Source organism: Oryzias latipes, chromosome 22 (genome assembly GCF_053564925.1).
Source record: "Oryzias latipes strain Hd-rR chromosome 22, Olatipes_Hd-rR_3.1".
Taxonomy (NCBI): domain Eukaryota; kingdom Metazoa; phylum Chordata; class Actinopteri; order Beloniformes; family Adrianichthyidae; genus Oryzias; species Oryzias latipes.
Window position 1 is genome coordinate 21,702,106 of NC_136258.1, and position 16,339 is coordinate 21,718,444.

General features: G+C 39.1%; 1 protein-coding gene across 4 annotated transcripts in view; it reads left to right on the forward strand.

Annotated features, from left to right (window-relative positions):
- Nucleotides 1-16,339, forward strand: part of nrd1a (nardilysin a (N-arginine dibasic convertase)) — a 35,274-nt gene extending 18,935 nt beyond the window's left edge. For all 4 annotated transcript variants that reach the window (XM_078940943.1, XM_023951426.2, XM_078940941.1 and 1 more), the window contains 19 exons: nucleotides 1,551-1,609; nucleotides 3,393-3,447; nucleotides 3,525-3,629; nucleotides 3,940-4,063; nucleotides 4,325-4,411; nucleotides 6,741-6,860; nucleotides 6,966-7,017; nucleotides 7,277-7,427; nucleotides 7,546-7,673; nucleotides 7,826-7,988; nucleotides 8,186-8,217; nucleotides 8,424-8,562; nucleotides 8,677-8,724; nucleotides 8,836-8,888; nucleotides 11,116-11,199; nucleotides 11,425-11,515; nucleotides 11,673-11,789; nucleotides 15,542-15,631; nucleotides 15,713-16,339. In XM_078940943.1, coding sequence (XP_078797069.1) covers nucleotides 1,551-1,609; nucleotides 3,393-3,447; nucleotides 3,525-3,629; nucleotides 3,940-4,063; nucleotides 4,325-4,411; nucleotides 6,741-6,860; nucleotides 6,966-7,017; nucleotides 7,277-7,427; nucleotides 7,546-7,673; nucleotides 7,826-7,988; nucleotides 8,186-8,217; nucleotides 8,424-8,562; nucleotides 8,677-8,724; nucleotides 8,836-8,888; nucleotides 11,116-11,199; nucleotides 11,425-11,515; nucleotides 11,673-11,789; nucleotides 15,542-15,631; nucleotides 15,713-15,934 — 1,920 coding nt within the window. In that variant the 3' untranslated portion in view covers nucleotides 15,935-16,339. The remainder of the gene's footprint in view (nucleotides 1-1,550; nucleotides 1,610-3,392; nucleotides 3,448-3,524; nucleotides 3,630-3,939; nucleotides 4,064-4,324; nucleotides 4,412-6,740; nucleotides 6,861-6,965; nucleotides 7,018-7,276; nucleotides 7,428-7,545; nucleotides 7,674-7,825; nucleotides 7,989-8,185; nucleotides 8,218-8,423; nucleotides 8,563-8,676; nucleotides 8,725-8,835; nucleotides 8,889-11,115; nucleotides 11,200-11,424; nucleotides 11,516-11,672; nucleotides 11,790-15,541; nucleotides 15,632-15,712) is intronic.

Sequence of the window (16,339 nt, forward strand, 5' to 3'; positions counted from 1 at the left end):
GCAAAAAACTCAAGTCTTTGCCTGTTTTGAGGTCCAGATTGACCTCCTTCTTTTGTTTTCTAATCTCTACCTGACATTGAAACTCTCTTGTGTGCTTTGGAGACGAGAATTCAAAACCTGCATCAGACAGTAAGCGTGAGCGTGACCACTGCTTGATGTGAGGTCAAGGAAATGATCCGTGTTGTCTGTAGTTATGAAAACTTAACCTGACATAGTGGGTGGTCTCAGTCTTAGTAATTGAACTGTTTTTTTTTATCTTAACTTATAACTGCAGTAAAAATGATAGAGCGCCCTTGAGAATGTTGTTTACTTGAAGAAGCCTACTTCATTATTCGGGCCTTTAACAAAGAAGCCTTGACAAGTTTGAATCAGAGTCGCCTCATTGTGAATAGTCATGTGTTGAGAAAGTTTACTAAAACTGCCTTGCAAGCCTGAAGACTTTATGACGATTTTGTAAAATTGTGTTCATAAAATGTCAAAAGATGATCAGGAAAATAAAAGTTTTTCTTCTTTTCTTCTAATACATTCAGTGGAGTTAAAAAATGACAAACAGCTTGGAAATAAACAGTTCATGGCTGCATTTGATCACTGGCCTAATTAAGCTTGGGACTTAACTTATAGGGAAACGTCAACATCGCATGCATCATCCTGTCATTTAAGGAAAACATAATTAAAATGCAGCAAATGCCATGAAAAATAAGCTCATAATGCTGCAACTGCAGCACAGCCAGATGAACTGGATTTACTCCTGTTTCATCTTAAATTCTTTCCTGTAGCCATCCCATTGTATGAGTTCTCTCTGCTGATATTTAAAAAAAAAAAAAAAACTTAATTTAAGATTTTCCATTTTGAACTTTCACAGAACCGCTTCCCTGAGGTTAATGTTGTGTCATTTAAAATCCCATTCTTTGCAAATGAGTTCAAGACCGGTGACCTTGCCATACTATTTGCCGGTTGCCTGGCAACTGCTCCGGTCCAAGAAGTAGCCCGGTGCATAACCCCACTGTAAGCAAGATATAACGTGTTAATTAGTGAGACTGGAGAGTTTCCAGTCCTCGAGCTGCTTGAGCTGTGGCTTCATATCTGTTGTGTTGACACGAGGATCGATCTCTGATGAAAGTCGACGGAAACGCACTTCCAGAAATGTCAAAGTGTCCATAAAAGAAATACCTGAAGTTTACGGCTAGAAAAAAATCAATAAAACAAGCAGCTTGAGCATTCAAGAAATGGAAAAGATGTTTCTTTTTAAGCTGCTCTGATGTAAAATATGGATACTGTTGAACTCACCGTATCAATCACATGTGAGAAAATGGGAGCTTGTCTTTTTATTCTGCGCTGAAATGATGAGCTGATCTTACCTGAAAACAGATACTTTGTTTTTTGCATGTTGAAATAATGACAAACAGCTGCTTTGCTTTGAGGAAACAAGAGTTGTAGAAAAGACAGGAGGAATAAATTCTGCAACACTGGCGATGCATGTTGTCTAAAGCTTAGTCCTTTTCAGGTTTCATGTATAATTTTTTGATCTTGTGTTGTTTTTTTATATACAGGCGACTCATTTGGTGTTCCAGTATCTGAGGATGCTGCAGAAGCTGGGTCCACAGCAAAGGCACAGTAACAAACAAGCTCCCACAGACTCAAACAGCACTACGTTTGTCTGCCTCTCACCCTTTCCCTCCATCCCTCCTCCTTTCAAGTAACGGGAAAATCTTCCCAGTGTTGCCACCTTGAAACTGTCGCATCTTGCTGCTAGGAAGCTGCTGCTAGTTGCTATGTAATCTACACCGAGGCAAATGGGTGCCTCTCTTAGCAGTTAATGAATTTCTGAACTGAAAAATACAGAAAACAAACAAATTTGAAAACTTTACTCACTAAAAAACCATCATTGAATTTTTTTTTTGCAGCAATATGTCCTTACCGTCCCACTCTGAACATCTTTTGATCTATTCTAAAAGCATTCCCAGTGTCTTCTAATTATGCCCTTCTTTGCCAAAACCAACAGTTTCTCCAGAGCAGTAGTAGTTCAATAGAAATGTTCCTATGAGGACTATTGGCAGAGAGTAAATATAGACTGTCAACCCATTCCTCTTGTGTTCCCAAATAGAAAGTGCCCACTGAGTTCAAGAAGCCAAAACCCGTTTTGTCAGAATGACCATTCTTGCTCTGATACCTTCTACTCAACATCTTTCTAATCCAATTTTTTTTTTAAGATAGTTTTTTTTTATTCCAAGTTATTCAGGTTAATAACTGATCAATCAGATTTCTCAGTAAAACATGTGGGTCTGACGGCGAACGTCTGAGATGTTTGATTGGCAGGTTTTGGGTAGCAAATTTCAGCAGACATCATTCATGCTGCCTACTTTTCCTTCTCATTTTGCAATTATTGTAATAGCATTAAAAATAAGACAACTAAGATTTCCCGTGTCTCTGGCTCAACGCGGATGAACCAGGAGGGAAAAACTATAAAAATAAGAATAAAAGTTGACAAATGCAAAATCACCGTTCAAAGATTCAATTGTTTGAATAGTTCTTTCTTAAAGGCTTGCACAAATCTCCGGATCCAGTGTTATTGACTGTATAAAAAGGAAGTTGAATACAGTCTGTGTTTCCATTTCCCAAATGTGCCAAACCTTATCGAAATTCTAGAAATGTCGAAAAAACACAATTTTGCTGTTTCCATTAAATCGTAATTATCCAAATAAACACAAACCAACTCACTCACTGGTTTGGACATGGATGCGCACGTATCAGGGCGCAATGGTTTGGCCTGATTTCGCGAGAGCCAGGGGTAAGGCATTTCCATGGGTGACGTACACACGTTGATTCGTCCATTGTTTCTACAGGCTATGTGAGTAAGCCTGCCCTGAATTCCCATCATCCCTTTGTGCAGCCGTGCAGTGTTGAGCCAGATTCCAGTTTGGATGAGGAAAACAAAGAAGTACATGGATCTATTTGTCTGCAAGCGAATGTATCAGAGTAGAGCTGCAGCACCTACGTCACTGCTATAGGCTTTTTCTAACTGACTCACACCAATTTGAATAAAGAAATGCTCAAACGCAATTTTAGGCATAATTCTTTTTATATATGTCCATCATGAGAAAAGTTCTACATGTTAAAAACATCAAAAACGGGATTTTCATCAGAGTGGGTCTTTAAATTATTTCTTCATTCAACTTTCTCTCAATCTATTCATTTTTTCCCCCAAACTGTCAATTTAAACGTCTACCTGGACTTAAATGTTGCTTTAGTGCCGTTTTAAGATTGCTTAGTAGCTTTGAGGTGTTAATCTGTTTATTGATGTCAGACTAACTGAACATTTGTGTAGCTGGATTGGCAAATAGAGCTGACTTCACTCTAACTTCATGTGACCATGAATTTGATGATTTGTGTAGGATATATGAAGAGATTCAGAGGATTGAAGCGAACGAGTTTCAGTATCAAGAGCAGGTGAGAAGCCCGGAATCCTCCGTCAAAGTTTGTGTTGACGGCTTTGTATGGGCTAAACGTGTGTTTGCTTTTATCAGATCGACCCCATTGAGTACGTGGAGGACATTTGTGAAAACATGCAGCTGTTCCCCAAGGAGGACTTTCTGACTGGAGATCAGCTGATGTTTGAGTACAATCCAGAAGTAAGTAGATCAGTCGTTCTGGGAGTGAACCACTTTCCGAGTTTCATCCTGAAAGGCTGTTTTCCTTTTTTAAGCAAAGGTGTTAATAAAATGGGTCACTCAGACATTAAAAAACATAATTGACTCTGTTTCTTTCTTTCTGACGTGCAAATGATTATCAAACCCTCAGTTTGTGCCTGAATCTTTTCTAACTCTGTCTTCTGCTGAGGATGTGAGTGGCATCAAAGACTGCAGTCTAATTCTGGCTTTGCATGTATTTTTTTTTCTAGCAATAATGTTTTTGTGTCTGCCTCTCTCTGTTTGTGTGCAGGTGATCACTGCAGCTCTTTCCCACCTCACTCCAGAGAAAGCCAACCTGATGCTTTTGTCTCCAGAACATGAGGGCCAGTGTCCGCTCAGGGAGAAGTGGTTCGGCACACAATACAGCGTGGAGGGTGTGTGGCTGGCTGTCCTTGTCCTCCGTCATGCACATGTTCAGTGAAAGCGTCGTCTTTTATTTCCCATTTGTGTGAAAATGTTTAACCCAAAATAACGCAAAGGGAGCGGCAGAGTCATTTATCCATTTAAATGGAGAAAAATGGAGTACAGCAGCAGAGTTTGAATAAGTACAAATACAAAGGAGCACTTGTTATGAAGTCACAATGAAATGCCGTAGAGACAGAGTGTAAAGATTAGAGGCTCTTGTGTGCTGACAGACATCAAGGCGGAGTGGATGGAGAAGTGGACAGGGGACTTGGAGCTGAGCAGTGACCTCCACCTTCCTGCAGAAAACAAGTTTATTGGTGAGTTACAAAACATTTTTTTAATCATTCGCAATCATCTTATATGTGTCTAAAGCAATAATTGTGAAACAGATTTACTTCAGTGTTTTTGTTTTCCATTCATTTGCCTGCAAAAACATCATTTAGTCACTTTAACTCACTTCTTAGAGCTTATCAGTGACTCATCTAACAAAGCTGTTAAGGTTAAGATCTCTTTCTGAATACCTATAATGTTTTATTCAGCACACTCTTCTGGGGAAAAAAAGGCAAATGTTTTTGTTTACATCCAGGAATATTCTGGTTATCCTTTCATTACAGTGAATAACAGAAAAGATGTGCTGTAGGTGAAGGTCTTTGTCTGATTTTCCACTGTTCAGATCAGCAAACACAAGCAGGAGGAAAACTCATCTGACTTTAAGCCGTAGCATTATCTAATCTATCATAGTTAGCAGCAATAATCAATAACCTAAGCTCATTTTGATCTTTTCATAACAATAATACAGTCATCTAAATTGATTTGCTTTTGTTAGTTTTGGATTTATATATATATATACCGGTGTATATATATGGATTTTTTTAAAGGCTTTTGGGTTGCTGCAGTTCAAAAGATACATTAACTGGCCATCAACACCTTTTGTGTAACGTAACTTTATTGATTAGTCATTAGATTTTCAGTTTCCTGTGACCAAACAGATTTATTTCTCATTTTTGTTCAGGTTTTTTTTTAACAGCATTATTATGACATTAGGATTTAGTGCAAATCGGACGTCTATGAAGAAACACACTCTAAATAAAAGGGGGTTGACTGCATTTGAAACAGACTCATAGGTCTTTTTGTTGCTTGTTATGTTTTAATCAGGAATATGAAAGAAACTTGGTTCATGTGTTAAAAACATTGTGTACACTTTAGAGATGCCTCAATTGTCTGTTTAAAACCAAAGTGGTACACCATTAATCGTGGAAAAACATGTAAACATACTGGCAGTATGTTTACGTGTGTCAAACATGTAAACATACTGGCAGTATGTTAACATGTTTTTCCACAATTAATGGTGATTAATCTTCATTGCTACTCCCTCTTTAGCAAATTAAAAAAAAGAGATTTATCTACATTTTTGGTTTCAATCAAACTCTACTCGACTTTGGTTAAAATTCACTACATTTAATGAATCTAATGTGACCTATATGTTTTTTCATTTTGTAATACACAAGTATTCAGGGGTGTAATGATTCTTTTGAACAATGATTTGATTTGTATCATAATTTGTGGTTTACAATATATTTCAGTCGATTTTGGTTCATTTTGAACGATCCTATTCACAGACCTAAAATCAATACATCTTTAAGCCAAAAAATTCAACTAGTCTGACTCAGACATAAATACCTGAGTACTGAACAGTGCAGGTGAAGTTTTCCACATTCCTTGTGTTTCTAGCAAGATAATCAAGTGTAAATGAGATGTGAACAAACAAACAAGTAAACAAGAATTAATGGCAAATTGGTTACCTGGTAGTAAACAGATCAAGTTGGATTTTAAGACTATAAATTAACTAAATTAATTGTTACACCCCTGCAAATCATATATCGAACCAAAACAAATCGAGGTTTGAGCCGGATTGTGGAGAAAAAATAGAAAATTGTAAAAGTTTTGCCTTAAGTTTCACTTTTCATAGATCCTGATTCTCATAGTCGAAGTTTCTAAATGTAAAGATCCCACAACCTAACCATAGTCCTGGTGACGCTGTTTTAGGAATAAAAATCGAATATATCATACTTCATACTAACATTTTTGTATTTCTTTAAAGCAGTCAACTTGCTTTTCCTGCTTCTCTGTTTGTTTCCAGCTGTTTTAGAAGTACCTCCCCCTGCACACTCAGGTCTCTTCTGATTTGTCGTTTGGGTTCCACATAGCAGCTGTTGTTTATAGCATTTATGTGTAAAGACAGGTTAGGAAAAGTTTGTAAAAAGACACTCGTCTCGCGCCCCCGGCCATCCCCCAACTCATCCGGATGAAGCCCATCTGCTGGACTATTTAAACATGTAGTTGTAGAGTTAAGTAAGCGAATTCTTTTCGAAGAGTTCTGGTATATCGCTTGTCCGTCCTGGGAGAAGATCCCTCCTTCATATGGAGACCCCTGAGGCTTCACCTTTTTTTTTCCGGAATCCGTTTTTTTTTTCTAGGAGTTTTTCCATACCGAGAAGGAAGGTCTAAGGACAGGGATTTAATAATGTAATATTGGGCTATATAAATAAAATTGAATTGAGTTTAGGTTTTCTTCTTGAAACCAAACCCTTAAATTTTCTAAATTCTTAAAATCTCTAAATCTCTATTTATTTATTTTTCTATCAGCCACCGACTTCACCCTAAAGCCTTCCGACTGTCCAGACACGGAGTTTCCTGTCCGGATCGCTGAGAGCAGCCAGGGCTCCCTCTGGTACAAGAAAGACAACAAATTTAAAATACCCAAAGGTGTGTGAGTGTCTGTTTGGTTTATTTACATCGTAAAATGTCTCTATATACATATTTAGCATCACAGGACAAGTGTTGAAACCTGTTTCCTCTCTGCTGCTGCAGCCTACATCAGATTCCACTTGATCTCTCCTGTAATCCAACAATCTGCAAAGAAGTAAGTTCAGGCTCAGATGTAATCTCAGAAGAGTTGTAGTCTGTCAACAGTTGTCAGATGTTCCCTTCCCTCCCTTCTTCATTTGGAATTATTTACATTCTTCCTCATTGCCTGCTTGGTTTCTTTTTACTCTTCTTAAACTTGAAATCATCTTTTTCCTTCAACTTTTACTCACTAAACTTCCTGCTGCAATAAATCCCCCTTCTTTTTACTTCGCTTCATTTCACTTTCCAATTTTCTCAATCCTCTTGGCCCCCAGCGTGGTCTTGTTTGACCTGCTGGTCAACATCCTGAGCCACAACTTGGCTGAGCCGGCCTACGAGGCTGAAGTGGCGCAGCTGGAATATAAGCTGCTGGCCGGCGAGCACGGCCTGGTCATCAAGGTGAAGGGATTCAACCACAAGCTGCCTGTGAGTGGACTCTCTCATCCGTGCTGTGCAGACACAGGCATTAAATGCACATTCTCAGAGACGCACAAATTAATGCGGGATCCTCTGTCGCACTCGTTGACCACGCTTCCCTCTGCAGTTGCTGTTCCACCTGATTATTGACCACCTGGCTGATTTCTCTGCCTCCCTCGACGTCTTCAGCATGTTCAAGGAACAGCTCAAGAAAACCTACTTCAACATCCTCATTAAACCAGAGAAACTCAGCAAGTACGACCCTTTCTTTCCCGTCTCGCTGTGTGAGTCATCCCATGTCTTCCAGCTGTGAAATGTGTGACAGCCTTAAAGAAAAAAGAAAAAAAACTTCCTACGCTTACTGTCCTTTTAACTCTGAACCTCCAGTCCATCTCCTCTTCTTTCAGGGACGTGCGTTTGTTGATCCTGGAGCACTCTCGCTGGTCCATGGTGGACAAGTACCAGGCTCTCTCAGCCGGCCTGAAGGTGGAGGAGCTGATGGAATTCAGCAGGAGCTTCAGGGCTGAGCTGTTTGCAGAGGGGCTGGTGCAGGGAAACTTCAGCAGTGCCGTGAGTGCTGAGCAGAAGCCTGATTGACAGTAATAACAGTTGGATGGAATGAATCTGCTCAACTTCACGTCCGCAGTTTCACCCGCCGAATGCTGGGGGGATCTGACATTCCGCTACATTTCAACAATTGCCCCCCCCCCCCCTCGCTGTGTCTTATCGCTGCTGATTCATTGCTCTTGATTGTATTTTCTTCACAGGAATCGGCACAGTTCCTGCAATATGTCACCGAGTAAGTCAGCTTTTACTCTGAACGCACCTCCTAATGGGAACACCAATACAATGCAGTCAAGTAGATTTGTTTGCAGCCACACACGATATAATGGGTATTAGCTTCAGCTCCTTATGCTTTCTCATTAAGTCCATTTAAACACTCCTACTCCTTTTATGCCCCCCCCCCCCCCCCCCCCCCCATTCCCTTTGTGCCTTCACCATTAGAAAGTTAAAGTTCTCCAAGCTGACAGCAGAAGTGCCGGTGATGTTCAGGGTGGTGGAGCTCCCCACAAAGCACCACATGTGTAAGGTCAAATCGCTGAATAAAGGAGACGCCAACTCTGAAGTCACCGTTTACTACCAGGTAACCGTGCTCCTGAAATCCACTGCAGCTCTTCCAACAGTTTCAGATTAAAAGCAGCGTCTGCTCTTGTCTTTTGTTTTTTTCTCCCTTTGATGCCCAATTCTCATGATTCAGTCGGGGCCTAAAACTTTAAGAGAGCACACACTGATGGAGCTGCTGGTGGTGAGTGTTGAGAGGGATCTGTTTTTGTGTCTTGCATGCATGAGGCTTTTGTTCTGGAAAGCCAGCCTGGCTGCTCCTCCATGTCTGAAAGAGTTCATGTGGTTTTTCCAGATGCACATGGAGGAGCCCTGCTTTGATTTCCTCAGGACTAAAGAGACTCTGGGGTGAGTGCTTCATTTTACATTCAGTAGAAAAACAAATATATTTTTCTTTGTAGATGTTATTATTCCATTTGGATGTGCAAAAGTTCAACTCTGTAACTCTTAGTAGTCCGGGAACTTTTTGAGGTTTTTCTTTTTACTTTACAATTTGCTCAGTTAATTTATATTTTAAAAGTTCTTTATGGTAATGTTTGATATCCATCTTTTTAGCACAACCCCAGGTTCTTTTCTTACAGGTGTGTTTTTGATTATATTACACTATAATTCCATAATGAACCTAAAACTGTCCAAAAATCCAAATTCCCATCAGTAAATTTTGTATTTTGTTACTCCAAAAATCTCAACATTTGAGATCAAACAGTGTTATGTTAATTATTAAAAGATCAAACATGTAGAGAGACGATAAAAATGCATAAATCCACAAGTAAAGCAAAGACAAAGTCAAAACGTTGTGAAAAATGTCTTAAAATTCGGGTGGAGCTCCACTTGACTATATACAAAATTCCAATGGGAATCTTAAGCTCTTGTGATGTTTGTTTTACACCTAATATTTCAAAATCGATAACTTTTTGAAACATTCATGTTAAGGTTTGAATGAAAACCCTGCTAATGGGGGGGTTGATTTTTGTCAGACTCAACTGTGAGTCTAGGGATAACTAAAGGAAAGTTACTTTAAAAACATCCTGGATTTACTTTGTTTTACTGGAATAAAAATATCGTTATATGAAAACTGTTTTGTTTAAATGACATGTCACCCAATTCTTTGCATGTTGCTGGAACAAAATGTTCTGATTCAGGCCGTATCTTTCTGAAACACGAAAAATTTGCAGCATCCGCCAGGACTGAGGACTTGATTGTCTCTTGTCTGCCAAAAAATACCACACAATTATAGCTAAGTAGGAAATATGGAATATTTAAATGAAATTGGTCTTTACTTTAGAACCATTTATTAATAAATTCATATTTTTTTGTTAAATGCTGATTTTTAGCTAGTTTTAGTTCAATAATTTAAAACTCGATTATTAAGAGTCATTAATTGTATGTGAACTGTTTATCATAACCAAATAAGAGTGGTTTTTTTATGGAAATTGTTTTTTTTTGGCCCCCCCAAAACTCAGAGGTGAATTACTAGTGAACTATACAGCAGAAAAAAAACAGATTTATTTTTCTAAAAGTGGCTTTTAAAATAACTAAAGATAATTAGAGTCTTAAAACTGTGTTGTGTCAGACTTCTAATTAAATTTGTAAACTTGTGTAATAACATAACAAATTGATTGGAGTTTGGGGGTGTATTGCTGTGTAATAACTGCAGAAGACACAGATGATGCCTCCTTAATCACCTGAATCAATTACCTGACAGAGACAGTATGAAGGATTTCTGAATTAAATGAATAACCAAATGATGACGTACCTACGTTTTTGTTAGACAAATGAAAGGATAAGGATGTGGTTGAACTTGACAGGTTTCAGCCGCTGGCCTGCAGCTTTCCTCACAAGATTTCACAGCTGATAGTGACACCTCATGATAGGAACGAAACCTCCGCAGGAAGACTGCAGGCCAGCAGTCCAAACATGTCAAGTTAAAGCACATTTATTTTTCTGACGAAAGAAAAGCACTCTACGTTTGCAGATGGAAGAAAAAAACATAGATTTCTCAAAAAATATATGTTGAGGAATAACGTTATTGTGGATGTTGTCATAAATATTTTCCTTTAAAAATGCAAACATTTTTTTCTCATGTGCTTTCTTTGCTACTTTACATTAGAGTGAATGGGAATTACGTTAAACCAGAAAAAAATGTGTGCTGCTTGGCAGAAATGTCATATTTTAATTGATTTTTTAATTTATGTGATTAAAATAGCTAAAAACAGCATAATCATAAACTTTTAAAATAGTTCTAAAGATGATTGGAGTTGAACTTTAAACATTTTATGCTGTAAAGCATTTTGAGATATTTTTTTAAACATGCACTATAAATTTGATTAGATTAGTCTTTATTTTTATAATCATTTTACCTTTTTGAAACAAAAAGGAAAACCAAGAGCCAAGACTCTGCATTCTAAAGTTTTGTGCAGTTTAAACAGTCACACACCTGCCTTAGTGTCACCTCCTTCCATATTATGGTTTCATTTTTTCCTCCTCTCAGGCGGGATTTGCAAAAGTGCAAATACAACATTTAGTCTGCATTTTATCTAATGCTGGTCGGGGTCTTTCATCTCTACCCCTGCAGATATCATGTGTACCCCACCTGCAGAAACACCTCGGGAGTCCTGGGTTTCTCGGTCACCGTGGAAACGCAGGCCACGAAGTTCAGGTAAGGCTGCAACACATCCGCCTTTAATTTGCCTAAAGCGAGATATGATTTATCATAACCGCTTCCCCAAAACTGAGTTATGTTATATTTATCCATTCATTCGTTCCCAAGCCACAATTTATCCTTGTGGCTCGGGAAATAAAAGTAGGTAGAACAGATAAATGACTAAAGGAATCAAATTCAACCCACGGCCTTTAATATATCTCTTTCCTGTCATCCGTTCAGCACAGAGTTGGTGGAGTTAAAGATTGAAGAGTTCCTGGTTTCATTTGGGGAGAAGCTCAATGCTTTGACTGAGGATGCCTTTAAGACTCAGGTCTGTCTTGAAAGTATTATGGGTATTTTTACAGCTTCCTGCTGCAGAAAAACAGATAAAAAGTCACACTTGGAAGAAATTAGCTTCATGGTGGACTCTGCAGCACATTAAATGTTCAAGTTTTCAGTGTTTGACATTTCTTTTGTGTGTATCACAGGTGACTGCACTTGTTAAGCTGAAGGAGTGTGAGGACACACACCTCGGGGAGGAGGTGGACAGGAACTGGTCGGAGGTGGTGACACAACAGTACGTGTTTGACCGACTCAACAGAGAGGTAAGGACAATAACGTGTGTGTTTTTAGCAGCCTTTGAAACCCATTTTCATGAATGCAGGATTTTTTAAGGTCAGTTTAGGTTAGTTTTTTCTCTTTTCCCCTGTTTCATCTTGAACAAACACACAAACAGCATAGTGTTTAAGTGGATTTGACACCGTGTGTGATCCTCTATTCTTCCACATCCAAAAGCGTTTGATCTTTGATCCCATCAAGAATGTGTAGCCAACGTCAAAAAGATTAAAAAAGCAAAAACAAAAAAAAAACACTTTCTGAACTAAACACAATCAAGGAGAATTTACTCATGTCAGTTTTTCTGTTTACAAACCTGTAATTTGCTAATTATTATGCCTGGCTTTAAGACACGTAGAAAAACACTAGCAGGTTTCATTTGATTTTTGTTTTTAAAGGTCACCTGAACCAGTTCTGCCCCCAAATATGTGGGCCTCACAAAAGCGAGGGCTCTGTTGACTTTCAGTTCACTTGAGGATGAACCGAAAAGGTGATAGGAAGGCCAAGTGGACCACAGAACACATTTCTGATGTTCTTCTTTTACACTGCTGTTACCGTGGGCTCCTATGGGTTATGCACACCACATAATTCAAGGAGGGAAATAAAGTGCCCGCAACCAGAAACTGGAGAAGTGCCAACCATAAAAAACAGTAAATTATTCGACAGAGTGTAAACATGGTGCCGGGAAGAGGATCAGCCATTTTTCTTTGCCGTATCTTGGTTATGCAATATTTCCCCCAAGTGAAGGACATTTGAAACCGCATGGTCTTTTAAAGCAGTTGGGTGTAAAGGGATCAATTCTGTATTGACTACACCTACAGCTCAAATTTACACATTTCAGGGCGTGTCTTTTTAACTAAGGTTGTGTCTTCTTAACTTGGGGATGGCTGCTTTGGCAAAAACAAAGATATAGGCCATGTTAACACTGCAGGCTGAAACGACCCAATTCCGATTTTTTTTGCCCCTATGCGATCTGTATCTGATCTTTTCATGACAGTCGGAATGAAACCGATCCAAACTTTTCAAATGTGACCCAGGAACTTGGGTATGTGGCCCTGAATCCGATACGTATCCGGTCTTTTGAAATACGACATCCGTCTGAACGGCCAGACCACATGTCTCCGACCTTTACGTCATTGATGCGCTACAAAAGTCATCATTCTGTGTTGAAGTAGGCGGGAACGAGAACATAAACATCAACCATGGCGGACGATGCTGCTGAGACCAGTCAATGGAAGGGAAGCGAGGTCACCGATTTGATTAATATTTGGGGTGACAGCTCTATTCAGGCCAAACTCGAGGGCTCTTATCGCAACCGGGCGGTTTTTGAAAAAGATTTCCTGCGAAATGGCCGAGCGTGGTGTTGAACCTTTCCCACGATGACTTTTTTTCCTTTACGACCGTGGTCAGAAGTGCGGGGGAGACTTTCTCCAGATCCTCCATCAGGGTTCACTTCCCCGTTCGGACCCTCAGATTCTCCAGAGCGGGTTAATAAAGAGTCAATAGCATTTATTCTGGGGGAAACCTTCTTTTATTATCGTTCTCCTTACTCCGGAACACACAACATGAATGCGCGCACCCAACACACTCCCGCTACCCCTCTCACTCCCTCCTGCGCTGCATGCGCTCTCCCCTCTCTCTCACACACACACACACACACCCACACACACGCACACACACACACCCACACACTCACGCGCGCAGCACCGAGACACACACATCCCCATTCCACAACAGTGGGTACAAACGATCCTGGCTCCAATGCCTTCTTAAAATGAAAAGATTGTAATTCTGCTGGCTCCTTTGTGAAAATAAATGAATTTAATAATGCAAAAAGAGCTCCGCTGTTGACAACACTGTTGTTGACATCCATTGTTAACGTTAGCTACTTCCGCCAACAACGAGTGACGTCGTTCCCCGTTGAGTACTCTTCTGCGCATGCGGGGTCACTTCTGGGTCATTTCATGGTCACACAGGATATAACAAAAGTTTGCATTTAATTGGAAATGTTAACGGCCTTGCAAAAAAATCTATTTTTTTCAAAAAATCGGAATTGAGCATTAAACCCTGCAGTGTGAACGTAGCATTTGTCTATATGAAGATGAAGATGCATTACTTTTTTTTTTATTATCATTTTTTGTTTTTGCTTAAACATAAAATGCAGACTGAGGTGGACAATAATCACTCCCCGTGTCATTAGTTATTACCCTAAGGTGAGTCTCTTTGTTTGTTGTTGTACCTAATTACTGTATTTTCCGCAATATAAGTTTCTCCGAAGTATAAGTCCCAGCAGCCAAAAAATACAAAATAAAAAATTCATACAGAAGTCGTCACCAAGCCTGGCGTAAGACTGAGTGGTGGTGCTTCTTCTTTTGTGTTGCTGTCAGTAACAAATACTGATACACACACTTACAGTGCCCTCTAGCAGTTGTTAACAAGATTATAACAAACGCCTGAGCCTTTTTATTTTTAAAACATCACATATAAGTCACACCTGTGTGCAAGTCGCACAAAAATCGGACTTATACTAATTAATTCTGTTGGTTTACATGAAATTTGGTTTTGACTCTTATAGATTGCGCTTTGTAGGCTCACTGTTAATTTGACATTATTTGTCTCTATAGTTATTTTGATATATTCTGCATAGTAACGAAGTCTTGTTTGAACGTTACACAGTTTTCTGCTTAAGTTTCTAAGAGTCAAATACATGTCTGTGTACGTTTTCATATTAACCTCGCATAGATGAGTAGATGTGAAAGGAAAAAGTGCACAAATAAATTTTTATTATTAAATTGTTTTTTTTTGTGCTTGTCTTGGTACTTGAGCATACATTGTCATTTCCCCTTCCAGCTTTTGGCTGGCCTCACAGACGGCTGTGAGCTTTACTTCATGATTCAAACATGAAGCTCATCAGGAGCTCAGTGGACTGCCTTGGAACTTTGGTGCCATCTAGTGAATCTGGTCACCATTCCATTAATTTCAGGACAAAATGTAATCAGTAAAATAGAAATCCTTTGAAAAATTGTAAAGAACATCAATTTGTAAAAAGCTCAAGCTTCAGAAGTTAATTTTTCAGTCACACAGGAACATCTGTCAAATTTAGGGGGATCTGAAAACAAATCAAAGTCAAAATAAATCATATTTTTTTATATGGCGCCTTCCAGATATTAGTATTAAAGCACAGACAAAATAAAACACAAAAAGGTGTAACCTGCTCGCTTTGTTTTTGGTTAATAATCTATTAAACTTAACTGCATTTCTTACTTTAAAATGTGGAAAAACTTTGGTTTCTTTTTCTGTCAGAGCATGTTCAAAGACCTGAACTTGATGTTGGAGTACCTGTGTTTGTGCTCATTCAAAAAAAGAATTGATTCCCATGGCAACATTTTCAGGTGTAACTCCTAAAACTCATCATAATAAGTTAAGAATGGTTGCTTTTCAATGATCCATTAACTTCAATCATTTTCATTTCTGCATTTCTTTTTGCAAAACCGAAGAACAAACCAACATTTGTTAAAATGTATTTTTATTCTGAATTTTTACAAAACTTTTTTAAAATGATGGTTTGCAAAAACCACGTAAAGTTCTTTTTTTTTTTTTTCTACATTTTTACATATTTTTCTTTGCAGTACTGTTAGTGAGGAATCAACAACATTATTGGGTTTTCTGTTGAAAAAAGACAGTTTTGGGACTCTCCCGGGGCATGAACCACTCATTGTCATTGTTTTTTGCGTCTGTTCAGGTTGATGCCCTGAAGCTGATGACCAGAGCTCAACTCATTTCCTGGTTTCAAGAACATCGAGGACAAAACTGCCGCAAACTGAGCGTGCATGTAAGCAACGCGTCCCAAATGGTTTGGAGAAAGGCTTTTCTAAGGTCGCTGTGATTGTGTTTTCTCCTCCGTCTCCTGAAGGTGGTGGGCTTTGGTGTTGAAGAGAACGATGAAGAGGGTGGTGGTAACACACATGGAGGAGATGAAAAAGGAGATAGTACAGGCGGCTCGACTTACGGCGAGGTGTCTCAACTCAACTTTGTCCCTGTCTCACCAAAGATGGCCAACGCCACTGCGATAATGGACATTCCTGGTTTCACTGAAGGCTTGCCCCTCTTCCCGTACCACAAGATACTTGAATAGTATGTCTCAGGCCTTCGGCTCTAAAGCAGACCTCTTACTGCGCCTCATGTCCAAAGCATCTCAAATTGAAATGAAATGTCTGAGTGGAATTTTTCATTTTGACTGTCTGATTCCCTTTCTGCTCGGCGGCTGACTTTATTTATCCAAGTCAGATAGATGAGTGACGGCGTGCCGGACCTGTGGTGTGTTCTGCTCAGGTCAAAGAAAAAGAAATCACAGACGAGCAGCTGAACGTCATGTTGGCATTCTGAAGTTTGCTAAGCCCCATTACACGAGTGTGGACATGATTAAATGATGAAATCTGTACATGTAAAATGAAAATTGGCCATTTTTTATCTAGTTTTAGAAAGAAAACAGAAGACGATTCATCATATTAAAAGAAAAGGTTGGTGATGCAACATTTAA